Source organism: Micromys minutus, assembly GCF_963924665.1.
Source record: "Micromys minutus genome assembly, chromosome: 29".
NCBI lineage: Eukaryota > Metazoa > Chordata > Mammalia > Rodentia > Muridae > Micromys > Micromys minutus.
Window position 1 is genome coordinate 25,201,795 of NC_137964.1, and position 16,724 is coordinate 25,218,518.

General features: G+C 49.4%; 1 protein-coding gene across 1 annotated transcript in view; it reads right to left on the bottom strand.

Annotated features, from left to right (window-relative positions):
- CFAP251 (cilia and flagella associated protein 251) overlaps positions 1 to 16,724 on the bottom strand; it is a gene marked incomplete at both ends in the record, with an annotated part of 68,083 nt that overhangs the window by 46,427 nt on the left and 4,932 nt on the right. Inside the window, 4 exons of the mRNA XM_080941324.1 lie at positions 2,104 to 2,184; positions 2,413 to 2,524; positions 11,125 to 11,234; positions 13,634 to 13,771. Coding sequence (XP_080797450.1) covers positions 2,104 to 2,184; positions 2,413 to 2,524; positions 11,125 to 11,234; positions 13,634 to 13,771 — 441 coding nt within the window. The remainder of the gene's footprint in view (positions 1 to 2,103; positions 2,185 to 2,412; positions 2,525 to 11,124; positions 11,235 to 13,633; positions 13,772 to 16,724) is intronic.

A 16,724-nucleotide genomic window follows, 5' to 3' on the forward strand; every position in this document is an offset into this window, starting at 1 on the left:
TCAACATTTGAGCAATGTTGTCAGCCATCCCCAGAGTGAACGCCGCCGTGGGGAACGAACAGAAGGGCTGTGTAGAAATGTCTAGCCTGAGACCTCCATTGTGGGATGTATCTAACACCGTAGCTTACAGGCCACGTGCGGCTGAGGGGGGGACTTAAAACATGCCGTAAAAGCTGGGGAACCAAACTTGTCATTTTATATCCATTTATGTCAATTTAAATTTAAGTAGTGCATTCGGCAAAGTTGCAGGACACAGAACCAACCGGGCGGCTGGATCCAGCTGTGTTTCCATATAGCGAGCGTGAACAACCTGAAAAGGAGAATTAGGGAAACTTGAAAAGCACCAGTAAGGAGAAGAAAGAAAAAAAATGCAGGGATAAATTTAACCCGGGAAGTGAAAAGATCTGTGCACTCAAAGTAAATTACAAAACACTGCTCAAAAAAGGACTTATAATGGTATAAAAACAAAACAAAACGGTGAAACACCTGGTGCTCTGGGGTTGAAAAACAATATAGTTCAAGATGACAACAGTTCAGAAGGGGTCTACAGACTCAGTCAGGGGGAAAGTTCTAAAAGGCATTTTGCACAGCAAAGTTTTAAAAGACGCAAGAAAGCCTGGCACCAGTGTGGTGACACACACCCTCCCCTGCTTGGGAGGCCGAGACCGGGAATGCTCGGTTCAAGGGTATCCACCTGGCTGTGTACCCGGGACCTGGCTCAGAAACGCCAAGTCTGGGACTGATGTCCTAGTTTACTTTCTACTGCTGTAATAAAATACTGGCCAAAAGCGGTCGGGAGAGGAAAGGGGTTTACAGGGAACGGTCCATCCTTCCATCGATACCAAAAGCCAGGGCGGGGACACGAGGCAAGAACCAGAGATGAGCGAGGAACGCTGCTCAGTGGCTTCCTCCTGCCTTGCTTGGCTTGCTTTCTAATCAGCCAGGGCGCACCTGTCCAAGGATGGCGTTACACAAAGTGGGCTCAGGCCTTCCATATTAACCAGCAATTAAAACAAAACGCCTCACATACCCACAGGCCAATGTGACGGTGACAGTTCCTCCATGCAGACTCCCTGTTCCCAGATATGTTCAGGTTTGAGTTAACAAAAGCCAGCCAGCACACCTTGGAGGGTGGCTCTGTAGTTAAAGGGGCTTACTGTACAAGCTGCGATCTCCAGAACCTATGTAAACATTGGATGAACACTGTGGTCTTCCTATAATTCTAGTCCCTAGAGGCAGGGATGGGAGAGCCCCCAGATAAGCTGTTTAACGAGTCTAATTAAATCAGTTGGCTCTGGGTTTGATTGAGAGACCTTGCCCCAGTGAGTAAGGTAGAAGAGCAATGGAGGATGAACCGTTGAGGTTTCCACACATGCATGCCCACATATGCACACATGCACATACAAACACCACACACACACACACACACTGGGCCTTAGTAGCCACATATGTCTGGCAGGATCATGGAAGTGGGCATCTGAGTGTATCAGGACCTGGGTCTTGCAGAGTCTAACTACCCAACCCTCTGAGTCTCGGGGCCTGTGACTCAGGTATCATGGCGTCAGGCCTAGATCAGTCCTCTATATACTTGCTGAAGGAAGAAACAGAGAGTAGTATGGGGCGCAGACAGGCCTGGTGTTAGCATTCAGGGTGTCTTAGGCAAGCCTCCTCGTGCAAGCTGACAACAGTGTGACCATACACCTCACCAGCTCACCGCAAGGTTAGAAGCAGCTGAGAGCATGCTTCTGGAATAAGAAATGCTGCTCCTGGCAGGGTGACTTTGGATCGATTATTTAATAATTAATAGCAGTAGTCTACAGATATTAATAACTCTGCACCTGCATGTTTGTGCGGATTATGGGAGCTAATATAAGTAAAGAATTGAGCGGAATCTAGGACAGAGCAAGTGTGTCAAACACATTAGCTGTCATTAGGAACGATAAAATGAGGCCCGGGCTATGAGAGTGCTGTTCAAAGGCTCTTCTGCACGATGGTGAACCCGAGCTAGAACAGTGAACCCCCACCCCCGTGAGGCAGCGCCACCCCCGTGAGGCAGCGTCGGAGTAAACACAGGCTGTGCTCACAGGCTCAAACACAGCTTACCTGAAAGCCATACTCTTTGGGAAGCTCAAGTGTGCACGCAGGTGTCTCCACTGCCAAAGTCCACTTCCAGATGCACACTTTCTGCAAGAAAGAGCCCAACAAGGGACATAAGAGGCCCATGGAGTGCAGGAGAAGCCCATGGAAACCCTGAGGCCTCGGGTAACAAACTAAGCTAAGGCCCAGAGTCATGGGGCTCAACCTTACTCTGGGATGTCTGCTCATCCGAGAACACACGCGCCAGGCAGCCTGTACAGAGGTGGCTGCAAAGACATCTGGCGTGTTGGCCAGCTCAAAGAGAGGACCCTTTACCTGGGTTTTACCATCTGAGATGGTGGCCAGGAACTTGGAGTCACGGGTGATGGCTATGGACCGTATGCCGTTACCGTCTGGACAGCTGTCAAATATGGTGTGCACGGGAATGCTGAAAGACAGAGCAGAGAGGGGCGCAGCCCTTGCAGAGGGCTACCCGGCTTCCCAGTGAGGCTGAACCCAGCCAAACCTTCCCAAAACATGGCAAAGTGCGATCTCTCTGTGCGAAGGAATGCTTATGTCTCATTAACATTTGTATCCAGATAACTTACTCCTTTTTAAATAGTTTATTTTAAAGGTATGTGTATGTGAGCACAGGTGTGTGTATACACACACACACACACACACACACACACATATACACGCATGTGGGTGGTCTGTGGAGGCTGGAAGAGGGCACTGGATCCCATGGCTAGAGTTACAAGCAGGTGAGCGGCCAGACAAAGACACTAAGAACCGATCTCAGCAAGAATGGCAAGCCTCTTATATGCTAAGCCATCTCTCCAGATGCCCCCCACCCCCATACACACACACTTACACCCTTTTGTTAGACAGGGTCTTGTTCTGTAGCCTAGGCTGGCCTCAGCATTGTGATCCCCCCCCCCCCCCGCCGGAGTGCTGGGGTTACAGCCATGAGCTAGTCGGCATGGCCGGATTCATTCTCATCATTAATAACACATGAGCAAAACATCATTATTATTCATCCTTCCACAGGAGAGAAGACGCTGTGACACATGCCACAGCACAGACACACCCCGAGAGCGTGGCAGACACAAAAGCTCACGTGTGGGCCCACAGATAGGAGATGCGGGGGGGGGGGTTAGTGGGGGGAGCATTGCTCCCTGGGGATGATTAAACTGTTTTGGAACAAGGTAAAGGTGATGATCATATGACATTGTACTAGATGCCAGCCCTGATCATGCTCCGTCACTAGTCCAGTTTTATGTCTTGATGTAAACTTTATTTCAATAACAGCAGGTGGGCCTAACTCAGAACAGGCGGAGAGGTGCGCTGTGTGCTCTCTTCATGAGCACCCTGGTAGCTCATTCATTCGTTCCTGGTGCTGACTCTGTGCGGAGCTCTTTGCCAGACGTGGAGGGTGCTGGGAGGTTCCAACCTGCAGTGTCCACTGAGGCTTGGCTATGAGCTGATCAATTTGGGGGAAGTGACTGAATTCTGAAGGCTTTAAGCTTATCAATGGATATGGATTAATTCCTGGATCCACTCATAATGTGATGTCATTACTGGGTGGCGGTACAAACCAGAATTGGGGCTGGGGGGACAGCTCGGGGGTTAAAACACTTGCCATTGAAGCGGGAAGACCAGAGTTTGGATCCCCAGAATGTGCATGTTAATGCTGGGTCGGTGTAGCAGGCCCCCCTGTTAATCTAGTGCTTGGAAAGAGACCGGGATTCCTAGAGCAAGCTGGCTAGTTACACCGGCCATATTAGCAAACTGTGGGTTCAAATGAGAGTCCCTGTTTCAGTGAATAGGGTAGAGAATAATATAGTTTCCTGATGTCAACCTCTGGTCACACACGTGCACACATACAACACACACACACACACACACACACACAGAATCATATATGGGTGTGGGGGACACAAGGAAGTGTAGCCTTGCTTAAGGAAAGTCACTGAGGTCATGGTCCTGAAGAGAGAGCTTGCCTCAGCCCCTTCCTGTGAGCTTCCTGTCTTGTGTGAGCCTACTATGACTTCCGGCCATGATGCTCGGCCTTCCAACAGGCTCAGGGGAGAGGGTACTTGCTGCCAAATCTGATGAGCCAAGTTTGATTCCAGGGACTATGTGGTGGAAAGAGAGACCTGACTTCCACACTTGTCCTCTGACCTCTATACTTGACTTGTGCCACACATGAGCCTCCCCAATAAATGGACATTAAACAAATAAATGTTTTAAAAAGCAATTGTTGGGGCTGAAGAGACAGCTCAGTGGTTAAGAGCACTGATTGCTTTTTCAGAGGTCCTGAGTTCAAATCCCAGCAACTACATGGTGGCTCACAACCAACTATAATGAGATCTGATGCCCTCTTCTGATGTGTCTGAAGACAGCTGTAGTGTACTCATATAAATAAAATAAATCTTTTTCTTTAAAGAAATTGTTGGTAAAGAGGGGGGTTAAACATTTTTCTTTATTTATTTAAATTTTTACATGTATGGCTGTGTTGCCTGCACGTATGTCTGTACACTGCATGTAAACATGACACCCTTAGAGGCCAGAAATAGGCATGGGATCCCCCAGAACTATTACTGACAGTTCAGACTGTTTGCGTCACCTCGAGAGTGTTGGGAATTGAACCGGAGTCCTCTGGAAGAGCAGGGCTCATACCCACCGAGCCATCCCTCCAGCCAACAATTAAAACATTTTTTGAATGAGGTTTGATCTGAATAAGCGACCAGATCAGGTGTTAGAAAAAAAATCCAAATGCAAGCAGGCAAACTGGCTCCTCCTACCTGTGGGTGTGTGAACTCACCCAGATTCCCAACTGTACAGAATGGCTCTGGCTTGGAGACTGGGTTTCCTGTTTTTACGTACATAAGCCTTTTCTGTGTCACTGCTGAGACTTCCCAACAGTGTGGTTCATTCAACGCCTTGACGTGGTGCAGAATTGACCTAGATCACGTGTAAACACCACAGGGAGCCCTCGAGTGCAGGAGGCGTAGGAGTTACGTATGTGGGGTTGGGAGGTCACCCAGACTGGGAGCCGGGGTCAAGTGGCAGCGAGACTGTGGGCGGTGTGGCGCCCCACATTTTCTTGCTCTGGAGCCCGCCCCCGTTACAGAGACTGTGAAAGGTCCTCTGTGTGTCCTAGCAGTGTCAGTTGGCTGGAACAAGTCTGCTCCAGCTGAGGGACACTGGGTCTCTGTCCTTTGAGAGGCTCTGGCTAACTAAAATGCAGCCCCAAACGGTTGAGATGGCAGCATGGAGTCCACAGGGGGAGCGTGGGGTTCACAGGGGAGCGTGGGGTTCACAGGGGAGCGTGGGGTTCACAGGGGGAGCGTGGGTTCACAGGGGAGCGCGGGGTTCACAGGGGGAGCGTGGAGTCCACAGGGGGAGCATGGGGTTCACAGGGGGAGCATGGGGTTCACAGGGGGAGTGTGGGGTTCACAGGGGGAGTGTGGGGTTCACAGGGGGAGCACGGGGTTCATGGGGGAGTGTGGGGTTCATGGGGGAGCATGGGGTTCACAGGGGGAGTGTGGGGTTCACAGGGGGAGCATGGGGTTCACAGGGGGAGCGTGGGGTTCACAGGGGAGCATGGGGTTCACAGGGGAGTATGGGGTTCACAGGGGGAGCATGGGGTTCACAGGGGAGCGTGGGGTTCACGGGGGAGTGTGGGATCACAGGGGGAGCATGGGGTTCACAGGGGGAGTGTGGGGTTCACAGGGGGAGTGTGGGGTTCACAGGGGAGTGTGGGGTTCATGGGGGAGCGTGGGGCTCACAGGGGCAGCACAGAGTCCACAGAGGGAGCATGGGGTTCACAGGGGAGCGTGGGGTTCATGGGGGAGTGTGGGTTCACAGGGGGAGCATGGGGTTCACAGGGGGGGTATGGGGTTCACAGGGGGAGTGTGGGGTTCACAGGGGGAGTGTGGGGTTCACAGGGGAGTGTGGGGTTCATGGGGGAGCGTGGGGCTCACAGGGGCAGCACAGAGTCCACAGAGGGAGCGTGGGGTTCACAGGGGGAGCGTGGGGTTCACAGGGGGAGTGTGGGGTTCACAGGGGCAGCAGAGTCCACAGAGGGAGCGTGGGGTTCACAGGGGGAGTGTGGGGTTCATGGGGGAGTGTGGGGTTCACAGGGGGAGTGTGGGGTTCATGGGGGTGTGGGGTTCATGGGGGAGTATGGGGTTCACAGGGGGAGCGTGGGGTTCACAGGGGGAGCGTGGGGTTCATGGGGGAGTGTGGGGTTCACAGGGGGAGCGTGGGGTTCACAGGGGGAGTGTGGGGTTCACAGGGGGAGCGTGGGGTTCACAGGGGCAGCACAGAGTCCACAGGGGGAGCGTGGGGTTCACAGGGGAGCGTGGGGTTCACAGGGGGAGTGTGGGGCTCACAGGGGAGCGTGGGGTTCATGGGGGAGTGTGGGGTTCACAGGGGGAGCGTGGGGTTCACAGGGGGAGTGTGGATCTTGGCCCTGGAGAAGTTTTGAATTAAAGGCACATGAGGCGAGTCTGTCACATCTGTAGGATTAACATGTGTATGATCCCAAAACCTTGTTTGCAATCGTAGGACTAGATAAAGTTTAAAAGAATCAGACGTATTGAGGTCTCTAGCAGACTAGATTTGTGATGCTAATTTAAAATGTGTGGCTGATTTAGACTTCCAATTTTAAACAGAAATCACTTTAGCTTTATAAACAGTGTTAAAAATACCTAAGAAAGCTTAGTGTTTACCATATTTATGGGTTAATTTATTGAATTTATGGGAATTACTTAAGTATTGGTGAGGAATGTGTTTCTTAATTTAGACCACAGGGGGGGAAAACCCCGTAAACATAAAACTGAATATATTACATTTCTACATCCAGGTTAAAGTTGTTTTTAAAGGTTAATAGTCAGACTTGTGCAGCCATCCACCAATCAAAGCCCCGTCAAAGGTGACTGCAGAAATACGCTTCATTTGTAAAAAGAGTAAAATATATTTGAGATACTGGCCTCCTAGACAGTCTGGGGTGATCTGGAATTCACTATTAGCCCAGACTAGCCTAATGCTCACAATCCTCCTGTCTCAGCCTCCATCTGCTGGGGTTACAGATGTTTGCCACCATACCCAGATAACTTTTCCGCCATCCCTGTGGCTGCAGCTGCGATCCCGCCTGGTGTCTTGCACATGCTCAGTAGGTTCCATCCCTGAACTATATTGCTGACCCTGAATATGATTTTTAAACTGAATAAAACCTTAAGGAAAAAAAAATATTTTTTCTCTGTTTGTTTTGTCACTAAGACAACAGCCTCTGAATAATATTTTAGGGACCATGACCTAAAGGAGGGCTGTCCTAGAACTCACACCAAGCACCAAGCTGGGCTACATAGTGACACTCTGTCTGGGAGCCCACGTCAAACAGAAAGCACAGCTCTGTTCATCTGGGCTCTAGCCACGAAGGCAGTTGTTCACAGCGGGATTCCAAGGGTGGCCTAGCTGACGATCTCCCTGCTGGTGAGAGACTTGTTTGCGCATCCTCTTCGTGAGTCAGCGCTCCCTCAGGGTGAACTTAGATGTTCCATTCCTCTCCAGGGCTGGGACCCGCTCTCCCACTGTGTTGCCATCCCAACCATGTCCGGCTGCCATGCAAGTAACGGTCTGGGGCTGCATTTTAGTTAGCCGGAGCCTCTCAAAGGACCGGGTGTCCCGCAGCTGGAACATTGCTGCGAAACGCAGACCTTTCATGGTCTCTGTAACGGGGGCTCCATAGCAAGAAAATGTGGGGTGTCACAAGCCCACGGGGACCTCCGGCATGAAGGTGGGGACAGTTCCCTTTCAGGGGAAAAAGTCTCCCTGGCTGTAGCATTTGTGTTCCCTGTTCCCCAGGCTGATGGGTCAACAGCAGCCTCCTGAGGAGAGCTACACAATCAGATTTATGCTTAGCAAATGACTGAACCAAAGAGCGTGCAGAAAAACCGCACGCTGAAGGCCCTCTGCGTGTGTCCAGATCAGTAGCAGATGTTTTAGAAGGAAGCCCACTGGAAGGATTATCACTGGAAAAAGCACTGGGACTGGCAGTGGTGGCCAGCGCAGGCTTCAATTTTCAGCTTAAATAATTCATTTAGTTTTTTTTTTTTTTTTTCAGTAAAATCGTGACAAATGTCTTCAGTCACTAACTAGTCTTGCTTCATGCCTGTAGAACTGATGGTGGATAGAGTTTGAAAGAAAGCCTGGGGCTGGCAAATAAAAAGGCTCAGCAGTTGAAAGCACGTGTTGCTCTTGGAGGGGACCTGGGTTTGGTTCCCCCCACCCACATGGCAGCTCACAACCATGTGTAACTCCAAGGGGATCTGACGCCCTCTTATGGCCTTCTCAGGCATTGCATGCATGTGATGCATGAATACACCCAGACGGATCACTTGTCCACACAAAAAATAAATAAGGCGCTAAAAAAGAGAGAAAGCTCAATATTCACACTCGCTGCCTCAAAGGATTCTTCTGGAATGTAAATGTGGTTCTGGACTCTTCAATACACAGTAAGTTAAATTCATAAACTAGCACAGAAAATCAAACAAACAAAATCATAAAAATTGAAGCATTAAGATGAGAGAAAAATTAGCTTTCTGCCCTCTTTCGAGACTCAGGTGTCCTGCCTACACTACGTACGCCCTGTCTATCAGCAGACGTTGCATTCTTTGGTCTCCTACTTTACCTAAATGTTACCTGTTTACATACATATAAGAATACATAACAGGGGCTGGAGAGATGGCTCAGTGGTTAAGAGCACTGACTGCTCTTCCAGAGGTGCTGAGTTCAAATCCCAACAACCACATGGTGGTTCACACCATCTGTAATGGAATCTGATGCCCTCTTCTGACTGTCTGAAGACAGTGTACTCATATGCATAAAATAAATAAATCCTTTAAAAAATGCATTATAGCATCTGCATATAAAAGATTACATTGACCCATATTTTAAAAAGTGATTTTTTTTCCTCAAGTTGGTTGGAAAACAAACCAAATCATTAAATTATAGTGTTATTTAATATGTAAACTGTATTACTATACATAACATAGTATGGTTTTTAAAAATTTTTTAAATATATTTCAAAATTAATTTTTACAAGGTAACCAATGTTAACATGAAGTTTTACAAAGCAACGTGAAAAAGAAATCATAGTTTTATCCATGTAATGGAATACTATGCAGCCATATAAAAGGCCGAAGTGGGAGCTGGAGAGATGGCTCAGTGGTTAGAGCACTGGCTGCTCTTCCAGAGGACCCAGGTTTGATTTTTAGCACCCTCATGGTAGCTTATCATATTCTATGACTCTAATCCTAGGGGGTACTGTGCCCTGTTCTGACTTCCCACTCACATAAAATATTTATTTGTTTCTGTATGGGTGTTTTGCCTGCATTTATGTCTATGTGCAACATGTATGCAGGGCCCCCAGAGGCCAGAAAGGGCATGGATTCCTTGAGACTGGAATTACAGAAGGTTGTGAGCTACCCTGTGGGTGGTGAGGATTGAACCCGAGTCCTCTAGAAGAACCCTGTCTTCTTTCCCACTGACAGGGTTGTCTCTGGTGGGGAATTACTGTCTCTTGTCCAGAGAACAACATGGCAGCCCATCGCCACTGCCCCTGTTCATGGGATACCCAGGGAGCGGGAGCGTGAGCAGGGACCACAGAAGGCAATGTTGGGGGGCGCTGGGAGCAGGGACCACAGAAGGCAATGTTGGGGGGCGCTGGGAGCAGGGACCACAGAAGGCAATGTTGGGGGGCGCTGGGAGTAGGGACCACAGAAGGCAATGTTGGGGGGCGCTGGGAGCAGGGACCACAGAAGGCAATGTTGGGGGGCGCTGGGAGCAGGGACCACAGAAGGCAATGTTGGGGGGCGCTGGGAGCAGGGACCACAGAAGGCAATGTTGGGGGGCGCTGGGAGCAGGGACCACAGAAGGCAATGTTGGGGGGCGCTGGGAGCAGGGACCACAGAAGGCAATGGTGGGGGGCGCTGGGTTGAATATTAAGCGTCAGTTCAGGCGAGGACCAGGGACCGGGTAACAGGACCTACAGGGGTCACTGCTCAGCTAATGGACAGCAGTCCTGTGTGCCCTACTCCAGGAGATTACACAGAAGTCCTGCCTAAGAGACTTATTCATCGTGACTCAATAGTTAACCCCTCTCTGCTTCTGTGTCTGAGCCGTGTTCCACTGACTCTCACAGCAATCCCAAGAGGTAGCTATAATGGATGAATAGAGTCCCCAAGTCCTTGACTACTCAAAACATAGAGGGTAATGTTATTTAAAAGTAGAGTTTTTGGGGAAGGTGAGATGGCTCAGTGAGTAGAGGTGCTTGCCGCCAAGCCTGACTACTTGAGCTCGATGCTCTGGACTCACATTCACATATACACACTCACATACACATTCACATTCACATATACACACTCACACACACACACTCACACACATACCCACACACATACTCATACATACTCACACATACACTCACACACACTCACACACACACTCACATACACACTCACACTCACACACACACTCACATATACACTCACATTCACATACACACACTCACATTCACACACTCATACACACGCACTCACACACACACATACTCATACACACACACTCACACACACACTCACATTCACATATTCACACACACATTCACATACACACACGCACTCACACACACACACTCATACACACACACTCACATAAACACTCACATTCACATATTCACACACACATTCACATACTCACACACATGCACTCACACACATGCACACACACACACTCACACACTCACACATAGTCACCCTGTAAAAGGTTCCTGTTGTGACAGATCGGATGTCCAGCGTATGCTCCAGATGTCTGTGAGCTGGGTCACTCTTCCCTCAGTCCAGTCTACTCTGGGCCACCAACAAAGCAGGTTTCTCGGCAACAACATTATTTAGCCCTTCCTTGGCCACAGCAGCGGATCCTCTACAGGAATTGGAGTGAGAAGGATTCGCACACGCAGCACACACTGAGCCTACCTACCCCGTGAAGGCATCCCATATGATTATGAGGCAGTCTGGTCCTTGGTCTGCCGTGGCGATCCAGCGCCTGTCTTCACTGACACAGACACAGGAAATGATGTTAGGGTGGCCCTGCGGAAATGAAGGACACATACTTAGAACTGATAAAGATGGGGCCCAGTGTGGACCTCAGGAAGGGTCCTTCTAAAGCTTGTCTGCCTAAAGAGTGGCTTCCATAGGCCCACACAGAGGGCCTCATATCTTGTTGGGGTGAGGATGGGGCAGTGGGTTCCCAGGCTTTCTCTTCCTCCGCAAACCTGAAGAAGCTGTGGTCCTCCCTAGGGATGGAGGTAAGTACCCAACCCAAGCAGGACCTCCGAACCCCCTGCTGGCCTCGTCCTCCACAAACTGCTCGCCTTGGATGGCTGGACAGTTCTGCAGCTCAGTGGTTTCTGACCCAGTCAACAGAACATACAACAGAGGAATCTTCCAGAAACAGAGATGGGAGCCTTCTTGCAGGACATGGTGCTCATTTTTCCTTCCCTCCTGACATAACCCCCAGCCATCTGCTCTTTACCAGCCACACTGGCCTCTCCTCTGGCCCTCACACACAAGGCTGTCCACATGGGTATGCTAACCCTACCTTCTGTCTGCAAGGTTCTTCCCCAGACTGTCCTGTTGGCTCACTTTTCTCATTCTTCGGGTCTCCAAGGAAACGGGGCGTTTTCTGTCCCTGCTCAGCCAATCTACGGTGTCTCTCATGGAGACTTCCTTAGCCTGCCTTCCCTTCACCTTCCAGCCCCCTCGGATCATCTCTTAAAGCACCCTGCTGCCGTGCCTCTTTCTAGCACAGTCTGGGAATTCCGCGAGGTTGGGGCTAGATCAGCGTTGTCCACAGCCACAGACCGATCTGAAACCCACAGTGGTCGGGATGCAGTTGTGTCTGAACAAATGGCCAATGTCAGTCCTCGTTGTGAACTGGCCTGGCTAGGCTAGGCTTGGCTTTTGTGGGTTATGTGGCACCCACCCTGGCCAGCTTCCTCTGTGGTTCCTGTAACTTGGTAATCTGTGCTCAACCCAGCTTCAAGAGGACTTGCTCACTGCTTTTATCAGAAAGGAAATTCCTTGGGCTGCATCCCCAGAATCACGGTGAGAACTACCTAGGTGCCTGGGAAATAGTTTGGGATCCTTTTGATCTTAGCATTGACCGAGAAGGGTCCTATAACATTCCATACTCATGACACAGCTACACAGAATGAATAGCCAAGTTGGCAGTGGACAGCAGATACCAGAAACAGGGCGCTTAGGTAGCGAACTGTGACAATGAGAAACGGCCGACCCATCAGGGATGCAGGAAGCAAGAAGTGGGGGGAAGGTAGGCAGAGAGGGTGCAAAATCAAGGAAAGGATTGGAGGACCCCTGGCCTCCTGGGTATGTCTAAGTCCTGAGACCTAGACTGCATAGCACTAATAACAGCTATGATATTATTTTATTATATAATAATTACTTTATTTTTATTAATTTATTATCTTATTATAATATATAGCTATGTTATTCGCACAGTCTGGGCAAGTCAGTGTAATACTCCGAGCCTCAGTCCCTCTTCTGTCACGTGGGTATACTAACACCTAGCCTCTAAGCATCGGAACCAGAAGCTGAGTCTAAGGGGCTGTGGGTCTGAGTCCCCAGTGAACAGGTGCCCTCCGTAACTTCTGTGGGGACATAATCTATGCTGCCACATTTAGTTGTTTTAAGAAATGCACAAAATCCAGATGTTTCTAATTCTTTTGAAACGACGAAATTGGTATCAACTACTGTTTCCTAGTGAGTATTAATTAGGCTCATAGAAGACATGCTTCTTTTATTTTTTTTAATTTATTACATTTATGTCTCTCTCTCTCTCTCCCTCTCTCTCTCTCTCTCTCTCTCTCTCTCTCTCTCTCTGTGTGTGTGTGTGTGTGTGTGTGTGTGTGTGTGATAGGGAAAGCACACACTTGTCACTTGCCTGCCATAGTGCAGGTCAGAGTACCACCTATAGGAATTCCGTTTTTCCTTCCACACTGTGGGTCCTGGGATATCGAACCCAGGCCATTGGGCTTGGTGTTTGTGGGCTGAGCCATCTCACGGTTCCTGACATGTGTATCCAAAGGGAGAATTTGCTGGAAACGGAAACACCAGCCGGTAGGACAGAGAGGCACAGAAGCCAACCTGGGATCCAAGGCAAAGTCTGTACACAAGTTACAGGTGTGTCTTTTTCCAGCCTGGCGTGGTGGCATATGCCTGCCATCCCGACCACCTCAGAGGCCGAAGACAAACGTTTGAGAGCCCAGGGCCAGTCTGGACTCCAAATCTGAGTCTCTGTCTCAACAAACACAGACACATACACACACACACACACACACAGACACACACACACACATACACACACACACGCATGCACACACACACACATACACGCATGCACACACACACACACACACACACACACACACGACATCATTTTTTATCACAGGGAGATGAAGCCTGCTTACCTGAAGATGGTACTGAATGTTCCTGAAGACATCGTAGATGACAGCGGTGTGACTGCAGATATAGAGAAGGACTCTCCTGTCTTCCCGCATGTAGTAGACAGGGAGGGAACTGTTCCACCCAAAGGACCAGGTCATGCTCTGCAGGATGAAGACAAACACCGGGAGCCATGGGCATGCTGAGCCCAGAGCTGCGGCTCCTGTGAACCACTCTGTCAGGGAAAAGAGCCTTTCTGTGTCAAACAGAGTCACGTATCACCTAGGTTGGCTGTAAACTCACTCCATAGCTAGAGGGTGGCTTTTTACTCCCAATCTGCGTGACTGCCCCACTTTTTCTATGAAAAAAAAAAATTAAAGTTAAAAATGTACGGGGAAAGAGGACATGGAGGGGGAAGGGAGGGAGGGTCTTTTACATCATTAAACACCTTTTCTGTTCTCCCACTTCCCGGGCCTGAAGCCCCACTGGGTGCTAACGTAGTGTGAACACTTGACCTGATCAATTCCTTACTTCCTGAAAACACAGGAACCAAGAGGAGGACGTTTGATAAACTCACTAAGCAAGCTTATGGGAAAGGCAAGCATATGGCCGGAATAATTCCTCTTTGCTTTGCGCTTTGGTTGCTGTTAATGCCTTCCCCTAAGGTTTCCTCTATGTAAAGTTCTTTGGCTGGAACTTCCCAGTCATGAGCAAGGCCCCGGGTTCGATGGCAGCACTGTACACAGACAAAGTAAATAAGTCAGAGATTTTATGAAGTAAGGAAGCTAAGACATCTTGGAAAGGACGAGATTACCGTGACTCTGAGGATGATCACTGGCCACCAGGGTTCTAGAGCAGGAGGCCGAGTGGACAAGAGATGTGCAGGGGGGTTTTAGGCAGAGTCTCTTCTGGGACTCAAATGGTAACTACGCAGAGTTACGTACCCGTCACAGCTCACGGAATGCTCGGCATTCGGCGGGTCAGTGCTGGTGAATTGTGTGGACAATGCCACACCGCGCAAGCTGGTAATGAAAGGGGAATCTGGAGGTGGTGGTGCCAAGGGGTTCGTGGAAACTCTGTGTGCTGTGCACTCAAAGGTTCCGTGAGCCTGACACCACTCTCTCTCACACAAAATCCAACCAGTTAAAGGCAGATAATGAGTTATATTAAAATATAGCACCAAGCTGTCTTTCTTCTCCTCTCGGAACGATCCTTAAGAAGGGGAATGAAAGCATTATGTACAGGTAACTGTATGGTGACATCTGTCTCTGTCTCTCTCCTATGCAGCCTTCCTGTTTCCATTAGCCTGCACTCTGGGATTTATGTTTCCGTCTTGATCTCGGGGTGCGTGGGCAGAAATAGTGGAACTGTGGGATCATGGTTGTATCTCGCGATGCACCTTCTAGGAACAGAATTACTTAATATTTGGCTTGGTTCTAAAGAGCCGATTTATGCAAATGAAATGGTTCCTTTGAAGACTTGCTATGCCTAAAAGGATCATCCAGTTCATCTTAAGTTTCTTTTTCTCATTTTAAAATCAGCCCTGGGAAAGGAAAGACTCCAGCCAGGCGTGGCAGGGTGCATGCCTGCCAAGCCAGCAATTGAGAAAGGGGGGGGGGGGGAGGGTAAGTGGATTAACCTTGGCTACATAGTACATTTGAAAGCAGCCTGGGCTATATGAGAACCAGTTTGGGGGTTTGTTTTTTGTTTTTAAATAAAAAGGGGGGTCATAAAGATGGCTCCTACACACACATCGTACACACACACATTCCACATTCACAGATCAATTTAAAAAAGAAAAAAGATGGGCTGGCAAGATGGCTCAGCAATAAAGGTGCTTGCCACCAAGCCTGAAGTGCCATCTCCAGGATCCACAGGGTAGAAGGGGTTGTCCTCTGACTTGCATACATGTACCATAACACACATGTGTTTGTATACACACACTAAATTTTATAAACTTATTTAGATTTATTTTACAAGTATGAATATATTCACTGCATAGATGCATGTGTGCTGCGTGGATGCATGTGTGCTACACGTGCGCTGCGTGGATGCATGTGTGCTGCGTGGATGCATTGTGCTGTGTGGGTGCACGTGTGCTGCGTGGATGCACGTGTGCTGCGTGGATGCATTGTGCTGCATGGATGCATTGTGCTGCATGGGTGCATGTGTGCTGCATGGGTGCATGTGTGCTGCATGGGTGCATGTGTGCTGCGTGGGTGCATGTGTGCTGCGTGGGTGCATGTGTGCTGTGTGGGTGCATTGTGCTGTGTGGGTGCATTGTGCTGCGTGGGTGCATGGGTGCTGCATGGGTGCATGTGTGCTGCATGCACTCCTGGTGCCTACAGAGGCCAGGTGAAGTCACTGGACTCCTAGGACTAGAGTTGGAGATGGTTATGAGCCACCACATGGATCCTGGGGATCAAACCCTGGGTCCTCTGTAGGGACGAGTGCTCTAAACTGCTGAGCCTTCTCTCTAGTCTCTTAGGAATTGTTTGTTAGTTTTTAAGGAAACATGCATCACGTTCTTCCAAGATTAACACAGGGTTGTCTTCACGTGCTGGGACTACTCCGGAACCATGTTCACAGTTTCTGACAACAAGGGGTTAATCTCAGATCTCACATCCTTCCGACATTCTCCGCTAATGGACACAGGGTATACATTTCCTCGTGCATTTATGCTTTTCTAAACCGCTGTGATACCAAGATGAAAGCTGAGCAGCCAGGACTGGGTTTGCCTGCATTCCATCATCCTCACTGCCGGTTTCTGACAGGGGTGCACTCCACGGTGAAACCCGCTCACTGCTGCGAGTCCCCTAAGGCTGCTGGACTAAGACCTCGGATGGACACAGAGAGGAGGATGAGAGTCTGGGTGCAGGAGGGACACAGAGCACATCCATCCACCAGAGCATCTAGAGCGAGAGAGAGGAAAAAGTCTCAAGTACCACAGGTGGCCATTAGGAGGCCCCTAATTAGACCTGAGACAGTGAAGTGAGGTGTTGATACAGAGTTTCCAACACCTGTTCAGCTTTTTGCATCTTGAAGAAATGCAGGATGTCTGGGTGATCTTTAAATGATAATAGATAGACAGACAGACAGACAGACAGACAGATAGAT